Source organism: Pagrus pagrus, assembly GCF_965226575.1.
Source record: "Pagrus pagrus genome assembly, chromosome: 5".
NCBI classification, from domain to species: Eukaryota; Metazoa; Chordata; class Actinopteri; order Spariformes; family Sparidae; genus Pagrus; species Pagrus pagrus.
In genome coordinates, this window is record NC_140189.1 from 17,667,311 (window position 1) to 17,693,398 (window position 26,088).

Sequence of the window (26,088 nt, forward strand, 5' to 3'; positions counted from 1 at the left end):
CGTGTTGTTGCCTCATACCTTTTTTCAACAAATGAGTAAAAAGATCAGATGTTTGAGAATAAGACACACATTTATTATTCCCTTCTCCAGGTAGGTGAACAGTAAAGTGCAAAAGTCAACCACGGGTTCAGTTGAAAACTTGTTACGATGACACAGTGGAGATTTTCCCACTTGGGAGAGATACCACTTTGTTAGTCACTCAATTATCTCTATCAGGAGTATTTAACTGTTGTTGAATCTCTGCCAAACAGGCTCAAGTGGGAGTGGGATTTGGCTCCAAACAAATTATTCAGCAGGTGGTTTTTGCTGAGTAGCACAGCTTCACCCTGAAGGGGGAGAAACTAACGAGCGTAGCCAAAAATGATGATACACTCAGCACTCGGTGGCACCTGGCTGAATACCTCTGATAGGCAAGTCTGAAGGTGGTGATGAGAAAGTATAAAAGTATAAAACATACAGAAACAGTAGTCATGGCTCACTCTGTACAGACAGAAAAAAAAACAACATTATATTGTATAAAAGGCACACCATGGCTTAATCTGCCCCCATCCCCTTATTTTCCATCACTTTCCCTCACATGGCACCTTAATTTCACCGTGTGCAACACAGGAGGAGAACACAATCCTGTGTCGCCTTTCAATCACAACGCTGCAGTCTCTGCACTCACTTTTCTTGTGTCCTTCTCTCACAGACCCCCGCTCTCTCTCTTGTCCTTTTTTTTTTTTTTTTGCCACATTTTAACCACCAAAGACAATGAAAATACTTGGATACAGGACAGTGAGCAGTCTTTGGATTCCTCACATTTGGAGTTTTCCGTTCAGGAAGACAGAAGAGTAAATATTCAGTGAGCTGTACCTCCACCTAGTGGCTAATTTCTTTCATTACAGTTTATTTCCTCAAGTCTGTGCTTTGGGATGTAGATGGAAGGTTTTCCTAAGTAGGATTTGACGTCACAATCGTCGGATCTCGACGTTCATTCATTCTCTCTCCGGTCGTTTCCATGATTCTTCTCTTAGGTTCCTTTCTTTGACTCCCATTCCTGTAGCAACACAAAACATGGAGGTGATTTAGCAACTATGTGAAAATAAGGTGATCCTTCCAAGAAATTAATCTCAAGTGACCGCAGGTTAAATGCACAGATGAAAATAAAAAAGCTGTTCAAAACATAAACAGCACCAAATGCTAGTAATAATGTTAGTGCATTGTAATGTGAAAATAAGGGATATTAGGGTAAACAGGCAGGTAGCCATGGTAAAAACCATCTCAGACTCAGACAGAAAAATGTTCACTCATTCTCAAAATCAAATAACTGCTTAAGATAATGACATTTCAAGATTAATGACATGACTCATTTCTACCAGTTTCTTTTACATCTGTGCAGCAAAGTAATTCAATGACCAAGAAAAGGTGATAAAATAATGAGAACATCTCAGTTAGCAACTCCTGGAAATATCTTGCTATCATATTGCACCCATTCACTAAATCACCTACAATAGATCTGATGGTATCATTACTGTATAAATAATGTGAATCAGATAGTGAAAGCAGGAGCAGCTGAACAAAGTGATATCAAACAATAATCCCTCAAATTACATTCACACATACCAGGTGCTTGTAAGTGTTCAAAATGGCTGCACCAACACTGGGCTGTGTTGTGTCTATCTCATACTGTGTGAACTGTGAAACCCCATTAGATGATGATGACACATGCTGCTGTGATTCTATGAAACTCCTGTGAAGCATCAGAAAGTGACTGAAAGTGGAAGAAACAGTTAGAGTTACCTTTGCCTTCTGCATGACAGTTCCTGAAGAAGAAGCGTACACAGATGGAGGTCTCCGACGCATCTCTAGAGCACAGTTTACTGGTAGAGACTCGCTGTAGATATTCTGCGTCTTTTTACTGGAGGCCTACGCAGAAAGTGAAGATGTAAATAAAAAGTGTGTGTGCAGGCAGGTATGAACATGTATTTCAGGCACAAATATACCTTAACAGGTGGTTTAGCCTCAAGAGGCGCACCCAGCGCTCCACCGGCCAGGCTCTTCTTGAGGTTTTCTTGGACCTGAGTCAGCCGCAGCTCCAGGTCCACCCTCTCCGCCTCTTTGGCTCGACAGGCTTCTTCCAGCTCGGACACACGCTTGTTCAGGGAGGACTTCCTCCTCTCTGCTCCACAGAAACACAAAGACAAACAAGGATAAACAAGGATTAGACAAATAGATTGTGTATTTCCATATCCTCCTTCAGATGAAGTCTCAAATTCAGTACGACTTTCAAAATAAAGTACATTTACTCAAGTACTGTATTTACTGCAAATGCAACTGATACTGTGCCTGTCAGATTACAGATTTTAATAGGAAGTCTAGGCTTATTGTGATACATTGTCGTAGAAAAAAGGCAAAAGTTGTAAAAACATTTTGCTACTTTACAATCTGGGGTGCTACTTTTCCTAAAAGAAATTATGATTACATCTTCCGCCATTGCTGGAAACACACTATGTGAACCTACAGGAAATTAATTAGACTAAGAAGGAATTTTCACATACGTCTTTTTTGGTTTAATAATAAAAAAAACAATTAGATGTTTAATTTATGCCTGTAGGGAACCTCTCTTCTCACATGGCCCTTTAATAATGGAGGTCAAGGTCAGACACAGAGCATGGGGACAGAACATCCACTTAAAATGGAAGAATTCTGGTTAATTTGCAGACAAAATATGACTTACTAACAAATACTTGCTTACTAAGACTTGCTGGCCCCATTTGTTTCTCCTCCCTTAAGATAATTAGCAGGAATCAAGGTGAAAACAGTAGGTGTATGTCTTAGCTATGCTGTTTATTTTGAAACTACAGTTTCTGGATACTGAAGAGCTACAGAGTTGTTTGGGAAATGAGTTCAGCAATGACTGAGAAGAATCTGTGTAGCATCTGCTCTCTGTTTTGATGTGTGTCTCGTTACCAGAGGCTGTCTTCAGCTCCTCCTTCAGCTCTCTCTTCTCCTGTCGAAGGGTCACAAGTGCATTTCGTATCCCATCCCTCTCTCTTTCCAGGTCCTCTTTCTCTTTCTGGTAACGCTTAGCATCCTCCTCAGCTCGCGTTTTCCCATACCTTCCATATTGGTTGGCGTCTGGGTGGAGGTGTGAGAAGAGAACGAAGGTGAAGGGTCAAATGTGCAGGGGTTATGGGAAGAAGACAAAACATCTCACGGCGATATTTCTGCATGTCTCTGTTAATATTATGCTCCTCGCGTGACAAGTATGACGCCACGTCTCTGTCTAGCACACAAATCTGAGCCTTTGAATAATTCAGGCAAAGGATTTCGGGAGAGAACAACGAAATGACGCATGGATAAAAGATAAAACACACACACACTCCTGCAGAGGGAGAGGTCAGGAGGCAAGACAGCGAATCTAATGCGAGTGTCCTATAAATCTCAGGTTACATCCTGAAGCTCTCAGCCCCGGAGAGCGCCGGCTCTTTGATGTGTCAGAACGTCACAGTGAACCGGCACTGAGGAGAGCGCTGAGACGGACGACCACACCGATATCACTTTCCTAAACTCGGGATGCTCATCCCCGCAGAGGCCGACTGACAGCAAATGGGAGAGGCGAGTGAAGAGAGATGAGATTATGGATGGAAAGTGAGAAGATGATTGAGAGGAGAGAGGAAAAAGGGGAATATTGAGCCGGATACAAGCTCAAATTTTACGACTGTGAATTGGTACACCGCTGAAAGGATTGGATGAGAAGTGTCAGCGATAAACTATATTAAGAAGTGCCATCTGTATTATTCTTGTTTCCCTCGCAGGGCAGCAGGCTGCTACCCTGATTTTTTTTTCCGAGAGAGGCAGATGGAAAGCAGAGAGGGGTGTAAATCTGAAAAGACACGGGGGCAGCTTTTAAAAAGATCTGGTCCTACAAACGGTATACATCTCAGCGGCCTGGTTGGTCGTGAATGAATAGTTTAGATAAAAATGAACATTGTGCGGCTCTGTCCATCATTCCGTGTTATAATGCCTTAGATGCATGAATCATAATATTTAATATCACTGGAGGTACGGTAATGTTTCTTTGGAAAACAAACTTAGTGCACTCACTTGAGCCTGTTCGTTTGAGGGAGACGGCAGGCTTGGTTCTGTCAGAGTCGCTGCTGGAGAAACTTGAGCGCCGCTTCCCCTGATTCCCAGACTGCTGCCTGCGGTTCTCCCCGGACTGGGTGGAGTCGGGAGGGAGTGGAGGGACATGACAGATGTGGCAGGATGCAAAAAGGAGGATGAGAGAGAGAAGAAAAAGGCAACGTTTGTGTATTAGATTAAGCAGTAAACAAATCTTCAGATTTATTGAGTCAGAGAGCAATGAAAGTGTGTGTGTTGTAGGCGATGAGAAGGATGCGTTTAAGTGTCTGTCAGTGGGGTTAAGAAAGAGGTTTACTGGCTGTAAAACTGCCGTGACCTCTAGCCTTCCTGTCACCGGTTTGAACGCTTTTTCTTTTTTTGTCTTTTTTCCCTTTCCCATGCCCACACACTGCTTTTTCTGGCCTACAAAAAGCCGTCATTGATAGGCGTGGAACAGAGCACCGTCTGTCTGTTCGGCCGACTGATATGGAGAGTCATATTCAGACAGTGACAGTGCCCAACAGCTGCACACACACAGACATGCAGACTCCAATCTTGTCACATCAAAGTAAAGCATCCAAATGAGGTTTAAGTGAACTTGACAGTGTATGTGTGCGTCCCACCTGCATGTCCTCATTTGGGACCTCATCATATGTCCTGGAGTCCGTGGAGGTGCTGCTGGAGGATGTGGCCCACCTAGGGTCAGGGGAAGAGGGGAAATGAAATCTGCGTGAGGTCTAAACATCATTGCATTGGTCAGCGGCCTCGCTTTGACCTCGTCCAAGTATTCCACCTCCCCCCTCTCTTTCTCACTCACAGGAAGGAATGCCGCGCAGCGTCGCGGATGTTAGCGATGGTTTCCACGTCAACGTAGTCGTAATGCAGTGACTCTGGATCTGTCGCGGAGCCGGTCTCAGCTAAGAGGACGCCGAGCCATCTTCCGAGTTCCTCAGAGCTGCTGGCCTAAAAAAAACAAAACAAATCAGCTTTGAAAAACATGATCATTAAATCATTATTCACCGATTTTTTTGGGCCACTTGTGTGCAGCAGAAGAAGTTGTAAAATATACATTGACATATGACCCTAACTGTTACTTGTTATGTATTTACACATTAAGCAGACATTGACACATATTAGCACTTAGTCGCATTTCTGTCCAGCCAGCAAATAAGTCTAACATTCAATCTCCTTTTAGCTCTGTTTTGGTCTCCACCAACTCCTAAGCAAAATATCTGTAACCGCTAAATGCTTTACTGTGTCCACCAGCTAGCCCAGGGCTCCAGACTAACTTTATACATGAGTAGCTGAAAGTTTTAGAAGCACCAGCATAACATTTAAGAGCACCACTTCTTCACAAATCGGCATGCAACGCAGCAGCAAAGTCGCACAGGTACTCAAATTTAGTCGCACTCTCCAAAAAGATGCAAAATGCAACTAAATGGTTGTAGTATGGAGCCCTGCAGCAGCTAATCTTGTCGGTCTGCTGTTTGATAGGTAGCTCACATTGGATTTATTAGGGCTTCATCATTGAAAAACAGCTGTCTGATGCTGCTAGCGATAAGATTTGTGTGAGTGACTCAAAACAATGAAGCTGCAGGCTGTAAAACCAAAACAAAGAGCTAGAAGATGCTAAAATGCTCTGGAGAGCTGAGGGGAACTGTGGATTTGGGTAAAAATCCTCTATACGTTTGTGAGTGACCCTCTTGGAATTACACATTAATGAAACCTCAAGTTAATATAAGAATACTGATTAGCGCAGCTTTAAAATAGGGAACAGGAGCTCTGTATTTTACCTCCAGAGCAGCCACCTCCGTGCAGTTCCGTAGAATTCGAAAGGCAAAGGGATGTTTGGGTCCGAGCCCCGGTACCACCTCGCAGCCATGGAGGGGAAGTGAAGGAAAGGCGGTCCGTGGGTCTCCTTTGTCATGGTAGACGTGCAGGGAGCCTCTGCACACACAACACCACTGCTCCCGCCACACTTGATTAACCAGCAGCGACAGGTAACCTGCATGGAGACAAGGAAAAGATAATGATGCATCTGCACACTCGGGGACCTGAAGAGCGACAATGGAGCGGGGTCTGACCTTGTCGGGGGTCGCTGTAGGACACCCGGGGATCTCCTGGCCGAGGTGGCTTCTTCTTGGAGAAGCTGATGATCCGTGTGATTTTACGGCCCGCGGCGAAAGCCCCACGTTTTACCTTGCCTACATCAAAAATTAAAGAATTACACAGATGCTATTTGTAATTTTTTGTCTTTTTAAAATGTATCGACTATCACTGCACTTTAAAAGCAGTTAAAACTGAAACAATTACGTCTCCTTTAACTCAAGTCCCCAAGTCCTCACTCGCTTTCTTTGCGAGTGATATCATCTGTATGTCTGCATTGATCGGTTTTCTCCATTTTAATGGAGATACAGTCGCTCCGTTCCCTTCATGAGCACTGAACTCTGTTGCGACCTTAGGAGGTTTCTGACTTGTAATTAGTGTTCTTGTCAACATCTAAGTCATAATTATGAAAATGAGGAAAGTCAGATGTTTTGGAAAGCTCTCATATATCCGACTTGGAACTTAATAATAGAGAAGTGCCTGAGAACCAAATAAATATGGATGTCTCACGTCAAAGTTTTTCTTTCAAGATAATTTAATCCATATTGTGTTATATTACACACACTGATCGAACAGCTGTTTTGATTTGTCAAACACAAGAATGCTCACAACTCTCAAACATCTGCCAGCCAACCCACAGAATATAAATTCAGCAATCCAGAAATTAAATTATATGATGACAACTAAGCATACTCGATCCGCTGATGAAGACTGTGAGATAGATGCTGCAAAAAGAAGCTAGTAGGTGGACCGGGAGTTCATCGTTTTCTCTCTCACCATTCTCTCTGCCGTTCTCTGCAGTCGACACTCCCACACTGTCTGAATCTGAAGTGTTCCTCTCTGCAGACAACCTCTGAGGAAACAACGCAAAAACACATGTTTAGACTTTCAACATCAGAGTTCGAGCCCTCGCTAGACTAATCAAGAGCTAAATAACTGTAATTAAGACAGGCTTACATATGTATCTGCCTCTGGATTCTGCCATCCTCTCACATGCTGTCTCAGATTGAACACATAATCACAGACACAGGCTTATCCTCTCACAAACGTTCTGGCTCCTCTCTCTTCATCCTGTGATTTTATTTTGCAGTCGATGTCCTGACAGGTCGGTGAGCTTTATTGAAGAGGAAGTGCCTGCTCCAACACTGACTCACTACCACCCCTATCATTGCTGCCTTAACACCCAATTACTCCACACATCTCCGCTTTGTTCTCTAAGCCAAATACAGGTATCACCGCGTCCTGTGCCTAGCAGAACAATTGTTTAGGAAAATTGATGGTGACAACACAATTGCCACTTGCAACCAACTTTTCCTCACCTCAGCTGTGAATATAAATTATGTCCTCGGGATAAAAACGGTCGGGGACGTGCCGGGACGCCTTCTGCACTTACCTTGTCAAGTTCAGTTTTTCTTGGAATCACAGGAGATGCAGATTCCTCGGGCCCCGTGCTCTGACCGCTCACCTCTCTTACGACCTGTGGGGATATTTTACACGTGTCACCTGCGACTGTACACTTCCCTTTAAAGGTTTGTTTTTCCACCCTGTCAGACCCACTTCCAGTGATTGCATGCATAATCCTGCACGCATACATCATTTCCAAGTGCAGCTTACCCTGAGCCATCTGTGGGCCTGCTCCTTGCTTTGTACGGCCAGCACCAGTGCATCTCCGTTGGGCAAGGTGAACCGGAGCTCATGGTGCTTCCTCTTGCTGTCTTTGGGTGCATATACCACAGTGCACTGGGGCAGCAGCAGGTCCACATAGGGGCATGTGTCCTTAGAACTCTTGTAGCACTGCAGAAAGGAGCACACGTAGGGATCATTGAAGTTGAAGAAGAGGCTGTGAATGTGACCTGAATGGATGATTGCAAGCTTCCCTCACCTGCAGTCTGTTCTCCCGGATCACCGTAAGCTGTTTCGCCCACTGGCCGAAGCGCTTCTTACGCAGCAGGAAGGCGCAGATGCGACAGTCCCTGGCAGGAGGCATGGAGCTCTCATCCGAGGGCCACTGATGAGTGAGTCGGACGCCAGGGCTCCTCTCTTCCTCATCCTCCTCGTAGGACTCGTAGGAACTGCTCAGAGCATCCGAGTCATTGTCTGAGAGAGCAACGAGAGAGACGATAAGAGACGCGTGTTTATTTCGTCGTAAAAAAGGCAGTTTTTATGCTGCAGCGCTGCAAATTTTAGAGGGGAACTCAACTTACATGAGTTTTTGCGGTGTGTGTTTACGCAGGTGGTGGGGTAATTGTTTTCAGCATCTTCATATCCATCCTCTATAGAGTTGGGCGGGCTCGGCCTGACTGAAAATGGAAAAAAAAACCTTATTAGTCCTTATGTTCCAACTTGTACTTTGTAATTACGTTTGGAAAAGTGCGATACAACTGTAAAGTGCTGAGGTTTTTACAGCAAAATGACACTAAAGTTCAGCAGAGATGAAAGATGCTGACCTCGTGTGATGATGTACTCTGGCAGCTTGCCAGGACTGAGGGGCACTGCCTCCTCATAGTACTCCTCAGGAGGCGGTGTTGTCGGCAGAGGGGGAGGGGAGTCAGCTGAGTGCGGGGCCGGAGAGTCTGCACAGTTCTGCTAATGGAGACACACAAACACGGCTCTCAGATTTCCTCCGTAACCATTGAAGGTTTTTATTCACAGCCTAAGAACTACACCATCAGAGAGAAATAGAGTCTCAGCCTCAAATTGATATCCATAAATTAGACACATGGGCGCTGGGCGGGTCCTTAAATCTTAACTCTTCCAGCAGCTTGCAGAGTGATGAGTATGTGTGCACGGGGAACCCCCCCCACAGCATGGAATACAATCTCTGTTTTTCTTTGCTTCTTCTCCACAAGTCATTTTGACGTGTAACAGCCCTTTTGCAAATAACATGGAGAGCATATAATACACCTAGACCTACATACATCCCTCATCCCTTCAGGGATTTACTGTATATTGGCCACTTGCCTGTTTTAAAGTGTCAGCTTGAGTGCTCTTCTCTTCTTTCAGATCATCTGTGACATCCTTTAGGTCTCCGATCTCGCAGTCTGCAAAAACAACATCATACATTTATGCTCGCACTTTGTCTGCATAGACGACAGGATATTTGAAGTTTATGCCGTATATGTATAAAAGGTGTATATCTTACAGCACCGCAGTGGAACTCAAGCTTACCAAATGTCTCAAAGAGGGATTCGACGAAGCTGGTGCCGTTTCTGTACACTGACGAGTTCATGTAGATGTAGTCTGTTCCTGAAACTGGAGGCGAGGAAAGAGCAAACATACACGCTTACGGTTTGTTTTAAGAAACATCAGCTCAGATTTCTGAAATTTTACCCTTTAAACTGCAAGCTAGAGCTGTGGTTCCATGACTTCTATCCCACAACATATACCTGAAGTTGGGGATTGACCAGTATGTTTTTATCTGGTCTGATACTGATACAGATTATCAATAATCAAGGAGACTGATAACTGATAGGTAAAGTCACTCCACCCGTCTCTCCTGACCTGATGGCTGTATCTGCTGCAGGAGCTTCCACACGGAGGTCTTCTTCTCCTGCGTGGAGGAGCTGAGGTTCTCCTGGTCCAGCATCTTCAGCAGTACGCCCAGCTCGTTCACCAACACCTCCATCGCTGCGCAGAGAGAGGGCAAAGGTCAGGAGGGGGCACGGGTTCAGTGTATCAGTAGAGGCCAAAGGTCAGACTGACAAGTCTAAACAAATCCCTGAGGTGGATGTCAGAGAGCCTGTTACTGTGTCTTTCTTTCATTTTCTGTCACTTTTTTTCACAGTTTGTCAATAACAATCCGCCACCTTATCACACTGTCTCCCTCCTCTCCCTCTCTCTCTGTGACCACATAGACTAAACAACAACAAAAAGGCCGGAGCAACAGGAAACACGTTTGCTAATTGCTCATTAACCCAGAAGAAGTTACCAAAAATAACTCTCGACACAGAATACTGATGGAACATCCTGCACAAGGAGCAAAATGAAAATCAGAGTTTTCTTTCTGCTGCAGCTCTGAAATGTTGCTGGCTCGCACAACGATGGGCAAAAAGCCACATTTCATTCAGCTGTCACTCCCGACGCTGACAAGGTAAATTAACGGTAATGCAAAGACTGTAAAGATGTTGGCAGAAATATGAGATTCTGACAAGAATAACTGAAGGACCACTTTACAGAGCCTGGAGGGGACCAAATGTACCAGCAGGCAGGGGCCTGATCTTTATCTCACAGTCGGGAGATTTAAAGTCACGGACTCACAAAAGCAAGTGCTGGCAGACAGGCGGACCTCCTGCAACACACACTCTTCACAAGGCTCTGTAACACTCAGCTTATAGGAATCTATGTTGATCTGAGAGGTGGGACTGCTCCACTCCCTGTTTTCAGACTGAACATAAATAAACCGTCTCGCTCCTGCAGCCCATGGACGTCCTGAGAACAGGTCTGCAACCTGCTGCTGTGTTTGGATTCCTCCTTTATCTTCTTTAAGTCTGTTTTGTATTCTCTCTCTCTCTGCATTGCTCTATCCTAACACGCATTTCTCCACCTCCATAATCCTAAAACCCTCAGCAAAAAACCCTGACAACTGGCTGAGTCACTGCTGGCACACTTGTCTGCCTTTCCCCCACTTCTCACTCCCTCCATCTCTCACTCACTCCCCCATTTTTCACAGTCCAGCCACATTAGACCTGCTGGACCGTGCATCTCGCCGGGGTCAGCCACGGGACAGCCGCTGAGCCAGAAAAGTCTTTGTTCGGTGGGCGGTCATATGGCAACAAGACCTGCTGCACTGAACAAACACAGAATACGCGCACAGGTAAACATGCACACACGCACAATAACGTGAAACACACGAGAACGCATGCATGATGTGTATTCGGTGGGCCGTGTCAAACGTGAACTTCAGTGTTGAGAAAAGGCTACACAAGCCATCCTGTTCGTGCCAGTGTGAGGAGCAAATTATGAGTTCAGGCAGAATGTTGGACTATTACAACCTTGTATGTAATCACTGCTGACAAGCAGAAAGTCTTGATGAGCTGGAAGATGTATCTGGTGTTCTACAAAGCAGACTGCTCCCACTCCTTAAAGACAGGCATACTTTCCTGAGGTGGGTCTTCCTCTGGGCTTTCCAATGCCCTGCCAAGGCTGCAGCAAAGAGCAACAAGAGCTGCGCTAGGTGTGTGTGTTCGCCTGTGCCTGTTTAACCACTTTGTCGTCTTTAATAGTGCGGTTTCCTCCTATTGTAAAAAAAAAGCACGCTCGCTGAAAACTGGCATGAGGAATTAATTCGTGCGGGGAGCTGGAATGTGTCCTCATTAAGATTTGATTCACTCTGGGGAAATAAAATGAGGAAGGGGGGGAGGAAACTCATGAGAGTGGGATGTCTTGGCCTGGTGATCGCTGTATCTCTGCCAGAGGTTCCAGCTGTTTAGATTCTGGCTCTAGCGCACCACTGGGCTTCCCCTAGCAGAACCTTATCCTCAGCATGACTCACAGAGAAACTGAAATTTATACCAGTCAGCATTAAATCAAATGTAACACAAGAAATCAAGGCGTTGCTTTCGAGGAGTAAGCTTGAAGTAGGTCAAAACACTCATAATTTCACTATTCCACTTGGACCAGCGCTCCAAAGAGCTGATTATCCAATCTGACGATTACAGTGTTATTTCATTTGTGCCAGAATGAGCGAACAGGAATTACTGTGTAGTATCTGGCATATGAGGCGCACAGGACCACCCTTAAATCCCCAGCCATGCCTCTATAATCAACACCACACTACACACAAATCTGAAAACAGCACATGATCCCTTAAATCACCACTGTAACTGTTAATCTGTGTCGGAGTGAGCTGTGTGTCTTTGATGTCTCAGATAAATCAGATTGGGAGCCTGTAGCACCTGAGGGAAAGTACACACAAGCTTGCATGAGTTAATATTGCTACATAACACAGGCTGGTTTGATTAAAGCCAGACCAGGGCGAAACTGGAATATTTGCAGCTTCAAGAAGAAGAACTTTAAAATTCATACTCAAAACAGATAGGGGGCAGTATATCACCGGAGTCGCCGCTTACTGCTGCTAACTGTAGCTGCTGTTAGCTGCTAGCTGCGAGCTCAGGGATTGGCGTGAGTGATATCAAAAATTTTATATCGTGATATTGTCCCACCCAAATGCTGCGATAGACGATATTATGTAGCATCATGTAGTCTCATTCAAATCCCTTGGCTAGCCATTTTCTCCCGTTTTAAAGCCGAAATTTTGCCAAACTGGCAAGATAACAGCTGTTCGATATTCAGTATTGTGATTCATAAGACAGTAAATACTGCGATGCTCGATAATGGGGCGAGGCTAGCTAGTTAGCATGCTCCCATCAGTAGATATCTCCGCAGCACAATATGCAGACATCATAACATCAAAACTGCTATTTCTTTACATTCTGTTGCTCATTTTAGCACATTAATGAACGTTTTCAACTACATTTCTTGCATATTGCCCCTTTAATCGACATACTGATTATTTTTTATTCCTTCAGAGAAACTTTATGAGGAATTATCCAAATTGTTAGACACCACAAAAGGTGCAAGCAGTGCACCGTGTCTGCAGGAATGTGTAAAGCCATTCACAGCTTCGGACACACTCGAACATTTACTTCCTCACAGTAGTCTGACAATTGCTGTTTAAACACCAAACACATTCCTCACTTTGTTAATAGTGTAAGACTCTGCAGTTTGTGTGGGTGTGTAGGGAAGCAGAGAGAGCAGTTTGTTTAACAGTGCAGACTCAGACCTGTGAAAGAGGCTTGCATTAGCAGACTTTCTGTACAAACTCTTTCAGGGAGTGAGAGAGAAGAGGGGTGGGAGGTGGGGTGGGGGCGGTGTTTGAATAATGTCAGCGAGTTGAGCACCAGTGCTAACATGCCCAGCAAACCCTGATATGAAGAATGATGTGACCTCGATCGTGTGCACAGGTTGGTGTTTTTTTTTTGTTTTTTTCACTCCTTCCTGTTCATGCTAAAGGTTTCATTGTGCCGAGCTAGCTGAAATTGCCACACATCACAAAAAAAATGACACAAATAACTTTCACAGTATGTCGAAAAGTGACAAAATCCAGTCATTCAGCAGCAGCTCCCTTTCACAATATTGTTGCAGTGAGACATTCCACAAGAAATTGCATCCCACAAAGAGTCTCTAGTGGCTCAGCTGTTGAGTCTGAGTGGCAAACTGTTGCTTTCTCAACAATCCAACATTATTGCCATTCTTGGTTTTTTTCGTGAGACAGCAGCTTGATGCTTAATTCATGAAGAAAACATCACCTGATGTCTCACATTCAGGCAAACACCTTTACAGCTTTACATTATTCCCTATATTTGCATATCTTTACAACTCCTTACACCTTCTTCAGCTTTAGATGCCTGCTGTGTTAATATACTAACTATAAAGACTTCCCCTCAACACTTACCCTCGACAGCAGTGGATGAGAGTCCCACCATTTTCCAAGGTTAACAAGGAGACAAACCGGTTCATTCATACACAAGCAGATGCTGTAGGAGATATTCCAGAGTCAAAGCCTCCCCGTGTGCTCCGTCCTGTGAAGTCTTTGTAGTGGAGGTGAGCTGAAGCCTGCCTACCGCTACATTCACACTTCCTTTACCTCTCCCCCTTCCTCCCTCTGATCTGTTATCTCCCTCCCACCAATCTCCCCTCCTCTCTTTTCTTCCAGGGGGGGTAGGGAGATGGTGGTGGTGGTGCTTTGTGTGTGTGTGTGTGTGTGTGTGTGTGTGTGTGTGTGTAGCCCCGTCGGATCCCCCTGTAATCCCAGGGATCGTATAGCACCTGGGAAAGGCTTGCTGTGTAAACACACACACATGTCTACTAATAGCTAACTCACATTCTTTATGCCCTCACATTCCTTCCCTCAATACATTATTAACCTTTAACTAGACGCACATAAAAGCTGCCATCCGGAAGATGCCAGTGAACCCACTGACATACCAGATACAGTAAAGACATTGTATTACTACTTCACATCAGGGCATCTTCAGCACCGATGAAGATACCAGTAAAATGTTCCCAGTGAACCTGAAATTGCGAGTGGCAATCTCTGAGGTTGCATTTATCTGAAAAAGTAAAGTGAAAGAATTTATCAAAACAAATAAAACAAAAGATACCTGAGAGATGCTGTGGAGGGGAAGCAGGAGCAAGTTGAGACTCTTCAGGGTTACACGTGGATGACTTGTTGCCTCGAGGCAGACTCAACACGATGCAACACGCTGCCTTCAATCACACGGGCACCACCGCTGCACAAACAAACCCACAAGCACACGCAGACGAATACACAACCATATGGACCGCAATGCAGAAACTCACACGCACAGACAAAACATACTTCTCCTAAGTGTAAGGCTTTTAGTGGATATCAGCTGCAGAGTGAAAACAGTGTCAGCTGGTTGTAGGGCTGCTCCAGACTGCATAACAAGTTACTATATTAGATTTATACAGAGAATATGAAATGTAAGATCACCTGCTGATTTGAATCCTGGTATGACTCGTTTGACTCCTCTTTGATCTCAGACTTGAGTTAAAGGGACACATTTGATTACTTGTCAACTATCAAAATTCTTTGATTTCTGCTTCTTGAATGTGAATATTGCCTGTTTTCTTTACTCCTCTATGACAGTAAACTGAATATCTTTGGGTTGTAGACAAAGCAAGATATTTGAGGATGGGTGCCATCGCAGGCTGATTGACATTTTTCTCCATTTTTTGACCAGACCAAACTTTTTTAAGTCTGATTTAAATCAGACTGAGAAATAGGAAGTAATACTGCAATGAAGGTTTTGGTTCTTAAAAAGTGTTGGAGACTCAGTGCAAGAGATACATTTTGGTCAGTGTCAAGAAGTTATTGAGGTTTGAGTCCCCACAAAACTTCAAAAACAGGACAATTCCTAGAAAATGAGACGGACAGAAAATACCTACAGTCTTACAGGTGATCCACTAGTAGACAGTGACTCATAGACAAACAAGTCATACTGTCCATGTATACAGAGGACTTAAAAATCCCTCCCATGGATGCCAGTATAGAAAATCAGAAAATGAAAAGCCTAACAATGTAGACAGGAAGTCTTCCAACCATCTGATCTGATACAGGCCAGAGAGCTTCCCTGAGGCATTTCTAGTGTTTCCCAACCTTTCCCCAAACCCTCTGTAGCTATGACAAATGCCACAGACACACCCTGCTAGCCTTGGTTATGGGCTGACAAACCACTCCTCATTGTGACTAAATGTGACCTCTGACCTCCTCGGTGAAGCTGTGAACACACACAAGACGCTGGATGCCAGAGGAGGGACGGGAGAGAGCATCATGTTGTAAAAACACTACAACTGGGTACAAAAGCTCTCATGTTTTGTGTCAATCTGACGTATACAGATTCCAAAAGCACGATGGACTGTTAAAACAGAAAATGATGCATTTTCCAGATCAACAGTGCAACTAAAACTAATGACAGTACATCATTTAAAACCACACAGAGGTAACTCCTGCTAGACAGAGCGGCTGTGAGAGACTCAAACGACTGTACCATCTGTGACTCCGCAAGAGATCAGTATCTAATGAAAACTGCTGGGTTTCTCTTGGAAGTCTCCCCTTCCTTATTGTCTTTGGACATGTTGGATATACAGCCATTTCCCAACCTGATCCGACATGAAAGAGCGCTGCAGGTTGAAGACTTTGAGGTGTCCAGAAATATAGTGTGGGAGTCTCATCACTAAGTGCAGCTGAACAATATGACCCAGCGACTCTTGAAAGGAAAAGAAAATCGTTTTGTTTGCAGGAGAAAAAGCATAATCTTATCTCATGGTAAGTGAGTCACAGGAGAAGTTAAGAGACAGCAGGGTTTGAATGTTATCTTCATGCCGTGTGAGGGTTATCTAAATACCACCATCCAACTCGGTCATCAAAGCCGCGTTGAAGAAAAAAAGCTGAGTCATAACTCAGATGAAAAACTGACATGTGTAGCTCAAAAAACCACAGACAGATCGCACCAATTTGCTCCGCAGCATATAGATCACTGAGGGGTATGCAGCTGACGCAAAGGTGAGGTAAACCAGATGGCCAGATGTGCTTGAGGTTTTTAATTGCATTAAGAGCTGTGCCAACACAGCCTTCTCTCACCAGCCTGTGCCCTATCGTGATGAAATCCCCTCCCACTCTACTCCTCAGATTCCAGGCATTTCCCAAGTCTGACATTCTCCTCTCCCCGGCACAAAACATGTCCGGGCATTCTCAAACTGATACCTCTGGAGCCCGCGGTTGGTAAACAGAGACAGTATTGGTTCATTGGGGAGATGATTCAAATCAGTATGATGACTATACTATGACCTAACTGTCTTTTTGTTGCTGTTTTGCCTGCATATTCGTCATTCAGGTGTAGGAGCTGAGGTGGCTGAACACAGTCAGACTTAAAGATGCTGCTCGATTAAAATCACACTCATCACAATGATTTTCATCTATAATGAGATCACACAATTTCAACACTGTTGACTTGGAAACATCATGCAAGCACCAGTACAAATAAAAGTGAAAATTAAATTAAATGAATTGCCCAGTAGTAGTAGAGAATCATCATTCAACGTTGCAGTTCCCCTCAACGCTACAGAACATTTAAGGGTCTTTCAGCTTATTGTTTTGTTTTTTGCGGTCCACCACATTATTGTCTTGGTTCGTTCTCATCGCTGTCATTAATATTGTTTCCGGCAGGCAAGCCATTTTCAGCGTACACATATGCAACCCCTTTAGTACCAAACAAACAATAGACATAGTTAGCAACTAGCTTGTGAACACAATGGAGCATTCAGCAGCTACAGAGCCACGTATTTCCATCAGGAGTTGGTAGAAAGAACAACAGAGATAAGAGGACTGTAAATATTGAACTTAAATTGATAAGGAGGACAGAAACACACGTTGAAATCAATGCTAATGTTGCCTCATACCTGCTGAATGTGTGTGCCAGTAATGTTGAGTCCCTGGTTACTTAAATATGTCTCCCTAGTTCCAATTTACCAAGCTAGCTTAGGCTAACAAGCTAGTTGAGTTAACACACAAAAAAAGAAACAACTTTCACCTCGCATTATGTTTATCACTTGTGTTTATTTGAGTTACACGCACAATGTTGACTGCTGGTTTATTTGAGCCGATACATCAAGAATACTCCCTGTACATTAGTTGTAAGCTAGCGAGCAACACAGTACATTGCAGTGGATTTCAGCACCTCTGCGGCTTGTTGCTGCAGAGGTTGAGAGGCCAAATGGAGGATAAATCCACATTTCAATCCCTAAAGCTTTAAACAGAAACTCTGTGCTCTCCTTGACTCCTGGTGTGTATTCCCGGTATCCTCCAGAGCTCAGTTTGCCGGTTAATGCTATCAGGGCTGCTTGTGAATGCAAAAGCCCCTTGTCTGTCCCTCCAACGGTCACTAAAATGGCCACGCCCTTAACCATAATAGTAATTTAAACGAGCAAACAAGCAAGTTTAAATTAACCTAAACCATTTTTGCACCAGGCTGTAAACATGTTTATTTCTGCTATTTAGTTGGGCATTTTGACACAGGTTCTTATGGGGATTGGAGCCACCATTTCAGGAACTACATTTCTTGGCACTTTGGCATTGGCTTTATTTTTCAGGCCCGGAGGTTGCCGCTTGGTACAAACCCGGACATCCTGAAACAAACCCAGATGGCAGGTTAAAATCAAGGCTAGTCACACTAGGGCAAATACACAGAGATTAAGCTGGAAATCCTCAAAGCAAACATTTAAAGATCATGTTGGTTCTGATAAGCTGACTACTGACGACCCTTTAGAGAGTCATTCTGATCTTATTCCACATGCTGCCGACAAAGCACTTTTCCTGTCCTACATTAGTTAATGGGCTGACCAACTGTATGGGGATGGCCCATATGCCCCCTACAGAGATGCACTTCCTCCTTCTACTGATGACATCACTTATCACCTCCGGCCTTCTGTTTCCTCTTCCTGTCAGCTGACCCATTCCTGCTTTTACTCTACTGTCTCTGGTGACCCCATTCTCAATGCACTGTCTAGATCCTACGCAAGATTATAATTGAATGTGCCAACTTCTGCAACTGTATTTCAAAGAAGCGACAATATAATGGAGCTTTTAAATAAACCATTATTAGGAACCTGCTGAAGGTAGTCCCCCTGGGAGGGAGAATTCCTTTCTCATGGCTTTTGACATGTTAATCTATTATGTGGGTGGACATGTTAAACAAACATGTAATAAATAACACACAACATACATGCCAGACACTGCAAAACATGTTGGAGTCGAGCAGCAGGTGAGGGGAGCATATGGAAAAACTTATTTGGTTTGGAGGGGTCGTAAAGGTATACAAATTAAGGGTAAAAGGGGGGAAAACATGTCTTCCCCACTGTTTTTATTGTAGACGGGAAGATGCTTCAGGTTATCATAAAATACAGCAAGGATCCCACACTGCATGATACTCACAAGTACGCACAAATACACAAAAGGAGGAAATAGTCTGGGGAAATAGATGCTTTGAATGTCTAGATTTTATTCTGTCCCAGTTGTTTACTTCATAAAAGAAATGGTTGGTACATTGACTCCCAGACTGACGCTTAAGCTGACTGCTTACTTGAAAGCACCATTTCATAATCTTAAATTAGGCAGAAACTAAAGTATATGAAGCACACATTCCACGGCACAATTACTCTCCAGCCTTACATCTTAGTTTAAATCTCCCTAAAGTAGTGCATAGCTTATAAGGTTCCCCTTATCTTTGCACATATTTCTAGACATCATTTAAAAGGGGTGTGTATTTATCCCGCAGTCGATGTCTATAACAAATTTCTAGTTTGAACCTGCATCCTCTCTCCTTCTAATTAGGCCACTCTAATGAGCCTGCCACAGAGAGAGAAATATACTCAAAGTCATTAGGCCTCTTAAGCGGCTGGGACGTCTCCATGGTGATAGAGTCAGAGAATTATGGGTTTGTGCACTCCCGCTCACCTGTTTAAGCATTAACTGGCTTTTGAAGGGCAGCAAAGGAGCACTGGAGCTTTTGATGTTCAGACACACACACACACACACATCACACACCCACGGCTACCCATGGCTTCACTGAGTAATCTGGGTAGCAGTGGTGAAAGCAGGGAGCTGCTATCTCAGCAGTATGAGAGAGTCAGGGCCACTGTTACGGGTCAGGTTAGCAAAGCAATGCTGCTCCTTTTCCCATTTGACATCCACCATGTTTGTTCATTGTGCTTTTAGATAAACCTCCGATCAGATTTCATGTTATCAGCCCACTTTGCGCGATTAGCATCATGTTACAATGGGAAATTTGGATGGGGCAACTCCACTGGTTTCAAAAAGAAGTCAGATTGTATAGAAGGCTATGAGAAAATGCCCCTACTTCTTGCTTAAACTTTTTCCTCAGTTTTTCCTAATGATTGTTTTGGTCTTAATTGTGAGTTTTGAGTCAACTTCAATACAACATGATGTTCATTTAGTGAATCATGGTCCCATTTAGAGTTAAAGTTGGTCCAAATATGGTCACTACTGGCTCCAGGAAAAACAAAGATGGCTTCAAAACAGTAGTCCAAAAACCAGTGGGTTTAAAGTGTGACATGACACATCGTCCCCTCTCTTTTTTTCCATTTCCTGTGGCTCTTCGCCTGTCCTGTCAAACAAAGCTACCAACAGGCCAACAAATAAAACAGTTAATGTCAAATTCATCTTGTGTAATCTTTTACTTCCTCCTTATCATGTCAAATCTATTGCGTCTGCCAACACAAATTTACAGCTGATCATCAAATATTCTTCTTCAGCTCTTTGGTAGATTGGCAAACTCTCGAGGGGATTTCCCCAGTGCATTATGGGAAAGTCTGACCTTCCCAGTGACCCCGAGAAGAGAGAAGGTTTAGAAAATGGACAGATGGGTAAAGGTTGTCTGATCACAGAGAGGTTGCCCTGGCCAGGTGGCAGCTGATATTTCTCAATATGGAGTCAGGTTGAAGGTCATAGGTCACAAGACTGACCGTGATGTAGGGGATGTCTATCTGCTAAACCTTTCCCCCCTCTTTCTCATTTTTCATCTTCTGCTCCCTGATTTGTTCAGGTCTGAGATGGCACAGAGGGTTTGACTCAGCCTGCTGCCAGACAAAGGCCCTACAGTGCAGTCAGTATTATTCAGATCCTGTATCTGCCCTGAGTCCTATGAGATCACCACAATGCTATGTCTCCCTCACAGAAAAGTATTCACATACTGAGAAAGATGCTATTCTGCAAGTTGAAGCGCTGCTTAACTGATGCTGCACAGACAAGGGTAATATACACTGAACACACATGCACGCCTGCACACACACACACACACACACACACACACACACACACACACACACACACACACACACACACACAATCCCAGTCACACACACACAAAAGGGGAAGAGGAGCTGCTTTGTCTCCATTTGGGATTTTTCGTGTTAATGGGATTTTGATGGGAGTTTTCAGTTGTTCACCAGAAAACTAGGCCACACTCTCAGCGTCTTCTAGTCCTACTTGAGGATGATCTGAGTGCCTTTTGCTTTCTCCTTGTATTTTGTAGCTCATTTTAGCTCTTAAGTTTTGAACATGCAACATTGCTTTAGTTTATTGTGTAAAGATATCATTAGTCTTCATTAAACATAACATTTACACATACTGTTTACCTGAGGACTAACCAATCCTTACTAAATCACTATTAAATGGCCATTGTTAAAGGAGAATTCCGGTATTTATATAAACCTGGGTCCTATATGTGTTTGGGTGTTAAATGATTCATACTTATACCTCTCATTTAACAAGACTTGTGTTTCTGTTAACAAAACAGATTTTATTATTAAACAAAAAGGTCTATCTGAGTGAGAATAGCTTTCTGTAATGTTTGTCAGACAGAATAACAACCTCAGCCTATCAGTAGCCAAAACAAGCACTATTAATGGAAGTAACTTTGGTGGTCAGAGGTGCTTCGACAGATTATGTTGAAGCCATTGCAGCTGTAATACACAGCCAACTGAGGCAATCCACAGGACCGATTCCAAAACATTTGGTAAGTGTGATTAATTTCAAATCCTTTTGATATAACAGAATTCCCCTTTAGTACTCTGCTTCAGGATACATTTAATATGAGTAACAACAAAATGGGAAAAAGCAAGAAAATTTGTTGTGTTAACAGTTAAATCCTAGTTTGATGCAATTTCAAATTTTCCAGAATCAATCATCACTTACAACATTAGTTTTCACATCCACTAAGATTAACGCACCTCAAAAAATAATGTGTCAGTTTGATGAGTAAAAAAGCGTGGCAGGTCTGCAGTTTCACAATACTAAAGGACTATTCAGCACTATCTGTTGCCAGATGTTAAACCTGGAAACGTTTCATTCATTGTTATGCTGAGGGATGCTTTTCATCAGAGGAATATAAAGGTGTTTCACTGCAGCAGGTAAACTGTGATACCCACATTGAAAAACAGCTTTTTAAATAACCTCTTGTTTACACATTCCCATACTGATGGGATAAAACGATTGCAAACTTTAGATAGACTTCCAGAAATTCTGTTTAAACTCTTCTGCGTGCATACCAGAACCTCATCCTGTCAGTACAATCTGTAAACCTCACTGTTTGACCTTCTTTCTCAGATTCCCTGAGGCTAAAAAGACAATTTATGCTAATATTTGCATAAGTTATATCTCACTGATAAATCATGGCTGCTGTCAAGTTACACATAGTATAACTGATAACAGGTTGGGCGAGTCTTACTCTAAGTCTAAGACTTGTTTGTATTCTGCCAAGCGTCTCCAATAAACCCCTGTGAGCATACTGCTTTTACCTGTGTGCATGCACACCCCAGGCAAAGTCAGTTTTCACCCTCTGCAACAGAAGAAAACACCGTATTTCTCATAAGTGTCATATATACTCTGTAGTCCCCTGCTGTAATGTTGTGCGGCATATCTTCATGGAAACCCAATATAAACAGCTGTGCAGGGAATGACTGGTGACTATACTGTACACAATGCACATGTGCACGCCCACACGTGCGCATACACACAAATACTGTGCACATAACACAGCCATATGAATCACTGTGATCTCCTCATCTCACACGGGTTAAAGAGGGGAATTCCAGTTCTTCTAGGGCTGCTCCACAATCACCCATGATTTACAGCCCATGCATGATGGGGCACATGTATATATCATACTATATGTCATGAAATGTACTTCATGTATGAGCGTCTGCATGTCTGCACACTCGTTTTATGTCTAAAAACTCAAACTCAAAACAAAACAAAGGAACTTATGATCTTTTCATGTATAAATAAAAAATATATGGAAGGGAGATTCCCCTCTCCTTACATGTCGTATTATTATAGCTGGTGCTCCATCGGTTGGAATAACACTGCATTAACAAGCGCTGCAGAGAGAACAGACAGTATCAAACAGTCCAATCAAAAGATGTTTTTGGATTGTTTATATGAAGGTGAACATTGAATTGACCAAAACAATCTGTAACCGTAAAAGCAGTGTTGACATCAAACTGAAGAAAAGGATGAGTGTGTTGTTGTTGTAAAGGCTCCTGTTTCCTTGGCTCCATCAGGCTCTATTGAAAAGCTGCTTCCAATTGACCACTGGCATTCAAAATCTGGACAAAGACAGTGTTGCATTTTAGTTACATTAGCTAAAACTAGGACAGGAAGATGTTGCAAAACACTGGAATAGTCTTTTAAGAGCAATATAAACTTAAGAATGAAGTTGTATTCACAAACTCTGCTTTTGCAATGTGAAAATGCAGATCACAGCATGCATAATGACAAACACTGCACACACACGGACACAGTGAAGTCACTGACCACCAGCTAGATGACGACAGCAAACTGCATTTCAATGGTGCTCTTTTGCCCTGCTAACCCAGACCAACCGAACCAATGTTTTAATTCAAATTTTAACAATTCAAATCCTTGTTTACTCTCCACGAGCCTGTAGATTTGTGTTCCTCGAACATCGCTGGTTACTTCTGTATGTGAATAACAAATTTGAGGGAACAAAATCAGGCACACGCATTCACAAGAAAAGGCAAAGTCATGCCAACAAACACAGAGCTTCTCTTTTCAATTTTCCACCGAATTTCTCCGTGGAATGTGGTTATGCAGAGCATCCAACCGTCTCATTAGAGGCAAGACGTGGATGAAGAAGGGATTTCATGCACATGCAGCAGAACTGAGCAGCATGTTATTCATCATTGTACTAGAATCCTTAGCGGATCAATATTTAGTACACAAGTTTTTCCAAATGCTCAAAAAGATCCTGACAATAGCCACGATTCATCATATCTGCTGGGCTAAATCACTTGACAATCCCTCCCCTGCAATGCATCTCTGTGGAGACAGCCTCACCCCTCTCACACCCACCTGACGCTCCGCTTCTCACAGTGCTCGTTGGAATCAAAACCTTATTAAACTGCTGCTCCAGCTGGCGTGGATAGTGCATATTAAGGAGCTCCCATTGTTCAAGTTCATACCTGCCTTTTTATCAACCTTATCAAGCGTCATATATGAACTCAAGTACCTCCACACAGCAAACTCTGATGGTCAAAAAAGAAACAGAAATAACCTTCAAGGCAATCCCATGGTTAGTGACATGAGTTACCATTCAACTCTTCACTCAGTGTTTTGATTTAATGGGCCGCAACTTCACCGTTATGGTTCACTGTCACTGCTCTCATCAACCTGATCTCCAGCAGCAGCAGACAGCTGTTTTCACCAACCTGCTACCTGCCCAGCAACAAATGGCTGACAGACAAACTTAGTGACAGGCTAACAGAGTGGAGCATTAATCAACTAAAGGCAAGATTTTTCCCAGGAGTTGGTGGGGAGCAAAACAGGGGTAAAAGGACACAAGCACAAGTTTGTAATTAGTTACACCAGTTACTCTGGTGATACGCTGCCCCCTGTTTGTTTGAGTATGAATGTGAAATAAGGCTAATTCTTACATACTGCACCTTTAAAGTGTTGTTTAGCTAAATAATTGGCTTGTGAAGGGCATCTGTTCTCATTTTCTGACCTTTTATAAGACAAATCAAGGAAAAGTCATTTAGCAGCCGCCAATCAGGGAGACCATATAAACAGTAGGCTGCTCCCCAGGGATCACCCGCCGTCACCGTGTGTTTTCTCCTGTGGTGTTTACACAAACACACAGCTCAGATAGAAAGTCAGTCAAGCAAATTCCTGTGTGTTTGTGTGTGTTCTTGTGTGTATTGAGGGAGATGGCAGTGACAGGCAAGGATTTCCTCCAACCTGGAAAAAGACCTACAGACCTCCTCCTTTAGATACCGTGTGTACACACCAAACAGCCTGACATCCACACAATCCACACACTGACAAGGTAAGGAAGGACGGAAAAGAAGTAAAAGGCGGAGGTGACAGATGTGACTAAAAAAGGCTGTTTTTTTTCCTGCAACAGGCTGTTAAATGTGCTGTAAATAAGTTTGTCCCACTTCCTTTCACCTTTACTAAGCTGAGTAAAAATGTCCACTTGGTCGGTCGCTATAATCAGTATCACATGTCCACCTGCTGGCAATGTGTTTATGAAAAACACTCAAGTCTCAACAGCTCTCAAAGCAGAAACATGACGTAGCGACATCAGCTCGAATCAAACAAACTTAAATCTACCATAAACTGAAATCATAACATCATAGTTGAAACCCTGAGTTGGGTCACACCTTGCTCTGGCAATGCTGTTACTTCTAACCTCACGCCAAAGCCCACATGGGGGTCAAGAGTATTTGTTTTCTATTACAATGTGGAAAAATGTTGTACTGTGCAAGGGGCCAACTGTACCCCTCCCAGAGAAAACACACAGGGCGGAAACACATTTTGTATTTCTAACTATTTCAACACAAACTCACTGCAGTGCAGAGGGATCCTCTGCTGGTGGTGTCCGATATCAAACAGTGACCACCTCATCTCCAAATATCTCATCTCAACATCCACATTATTTGACTTGACTCAGGATGAACGAGATTCACTTCCTGTGACAACAATCAAACTTTAGATGAGCACTTGGTTTCCTGCCTCTAAAAGCAGCTGGGGGGGGAGAAATCACAGCACCATTATTTGTATGCTCAGTGCACTGCCATTGTGTCATCTTAAATGTAAGACAGGAGGGGTAGTGGGTGTTCTCAGACAACTGAGTCCTGATTGTCAGAGAAAGAATAGAAACATTAGAGCAAATTAAATGCAATTTAGGTAAAAGTTATGCAAGTTTAGCAGTGAATCCACATGTTCCCATTAGAAAGTGCCTCAGTGAGGGTGCTGCAGTCAGAGGTGTGGGGGGGAGGAAGCACAGTGGGTGTGCAGGAGGGTCCCACTGTTTTGACAGCCGTGATAAACAACCAATTAACATCAGAAACAAACATGCATCTCTTACAATCCACCTCTGCAAACTGCGCAGAGACGAAGAAAACTGTGCACTCACCACACACCGTCAGTCTGCTCTGCAGCAGTGTTTGGGAAGGAAAAGTCAACTTACATTTGGTGCCTTTGGTGTCCATCCCGCTGGTGATGCTGCGAGAGTTGTTGAAGTTTAATACGGGCCCATGAGTGAGTGAGTGAGTGTGAGAAGGCGTGTGACAGATACAACCGCTGCAGCTCAGCTCAGCTCTGCTGGTCGGAGAACCGGAGGCAGGGCTGCTCTGCTGGGTCCTAGCGTCAGCTGCTGCAGGGAGCTGCCTGAAGGGAGCCGGGGCTACATGGGTGTCATCATTAGTAAAGTTAAATGAATAGTTTGACATGTTGGGAATAAACTTATTTGT

At 43.6% G+C, this 26,088-nt stretch overlaps 1 protein-coding gene across 4 annotated transcripts; it reads right to left on the reverse strand.

Moving 5' to 3' along the window:
• Positions 1-57: 57 nt before the first annotated feature.
• afap1l1a (actin filament associated protein 1-like 1a) lies at positions 58-25,928 on the reverse strand. 4 transcript variants are annotated; one of them, XM_084352312.1, is made up of 20 exons: positions 25,806-25,928; positions 14,376-14,504; positions 9,715-9,840; positions 9,382-9,465; positions 9,175-9,254; positions 8,661-8,799; positions 8,418-8,513; positions 8,096-8,310; positions 7,828-8,007; positions 7,607-7,690; positions 6,991-7,066; positions 6,192-6,311; positions 5,901-6,112; positions 4,925-5,070; positions 4,731-4,803; positions 4,090-4,204; positions 2,953-3,120; positions 1,986-2,161; positions 1,783-1,908; positions 58-1,039 (listed from the first exon to the last, which is right to left on the reverse strand). In XM_084352312.1, the coding sequence occupies exons 3-20, from the start codon at positions 9,836-9,838 to the stop codon at positions 1,013-1,015; spliced, it is 2,241 nt and encodes a 746-aa protein (XP_084208438.1). In that variant the 5' UTR covers positions 9,839-9,840; positions 14,376-14,504; positions 25,806-25,928; the 3' UTR covers positions 58-1,012. The 4 variants fall into 4 exon arrangements, with proteins under 4 accessions (XP_084208438.1, XP_084208437.1, XP_084208436.1 ...); XM_084352311.1 differs by lacking the exon at positions 14,376-14,504; XM_084352310.1 differs by lacking the exons at positions 14,376-14,504; positions 25,806-25,928 and adding an exon at positions 13,667-13,780 and having other exon boundaries at positions 8,661-8,796.
• Positions 25,929-26,088: the final 160 nt, after the last annotated feature.

Bases quoted from the DNA above. Each gene is read 5' to 3' on its own strand.
- afap1l1a (XM_084352309.1), bottom strand. From the start codon at position 13,697: ATGGTGGGACTCTCATCCACTGCTGTCGAGG. The intron at 7,067-7,606 runs GTAAGTGCAGAA...TTGTTTCCTCAG, and splicing joins GAAAAACTGAACTTGACAAG to AGGTTGTCTGCAGAGAGGAA. The intron at 4,804-4,924 runs GTGAGTGAGAAA...CCCTGACCCTAG, and splicing joins GCTGCGCGGCATTCCTTCCT to GTGGGCCACATCCTCCAGCA.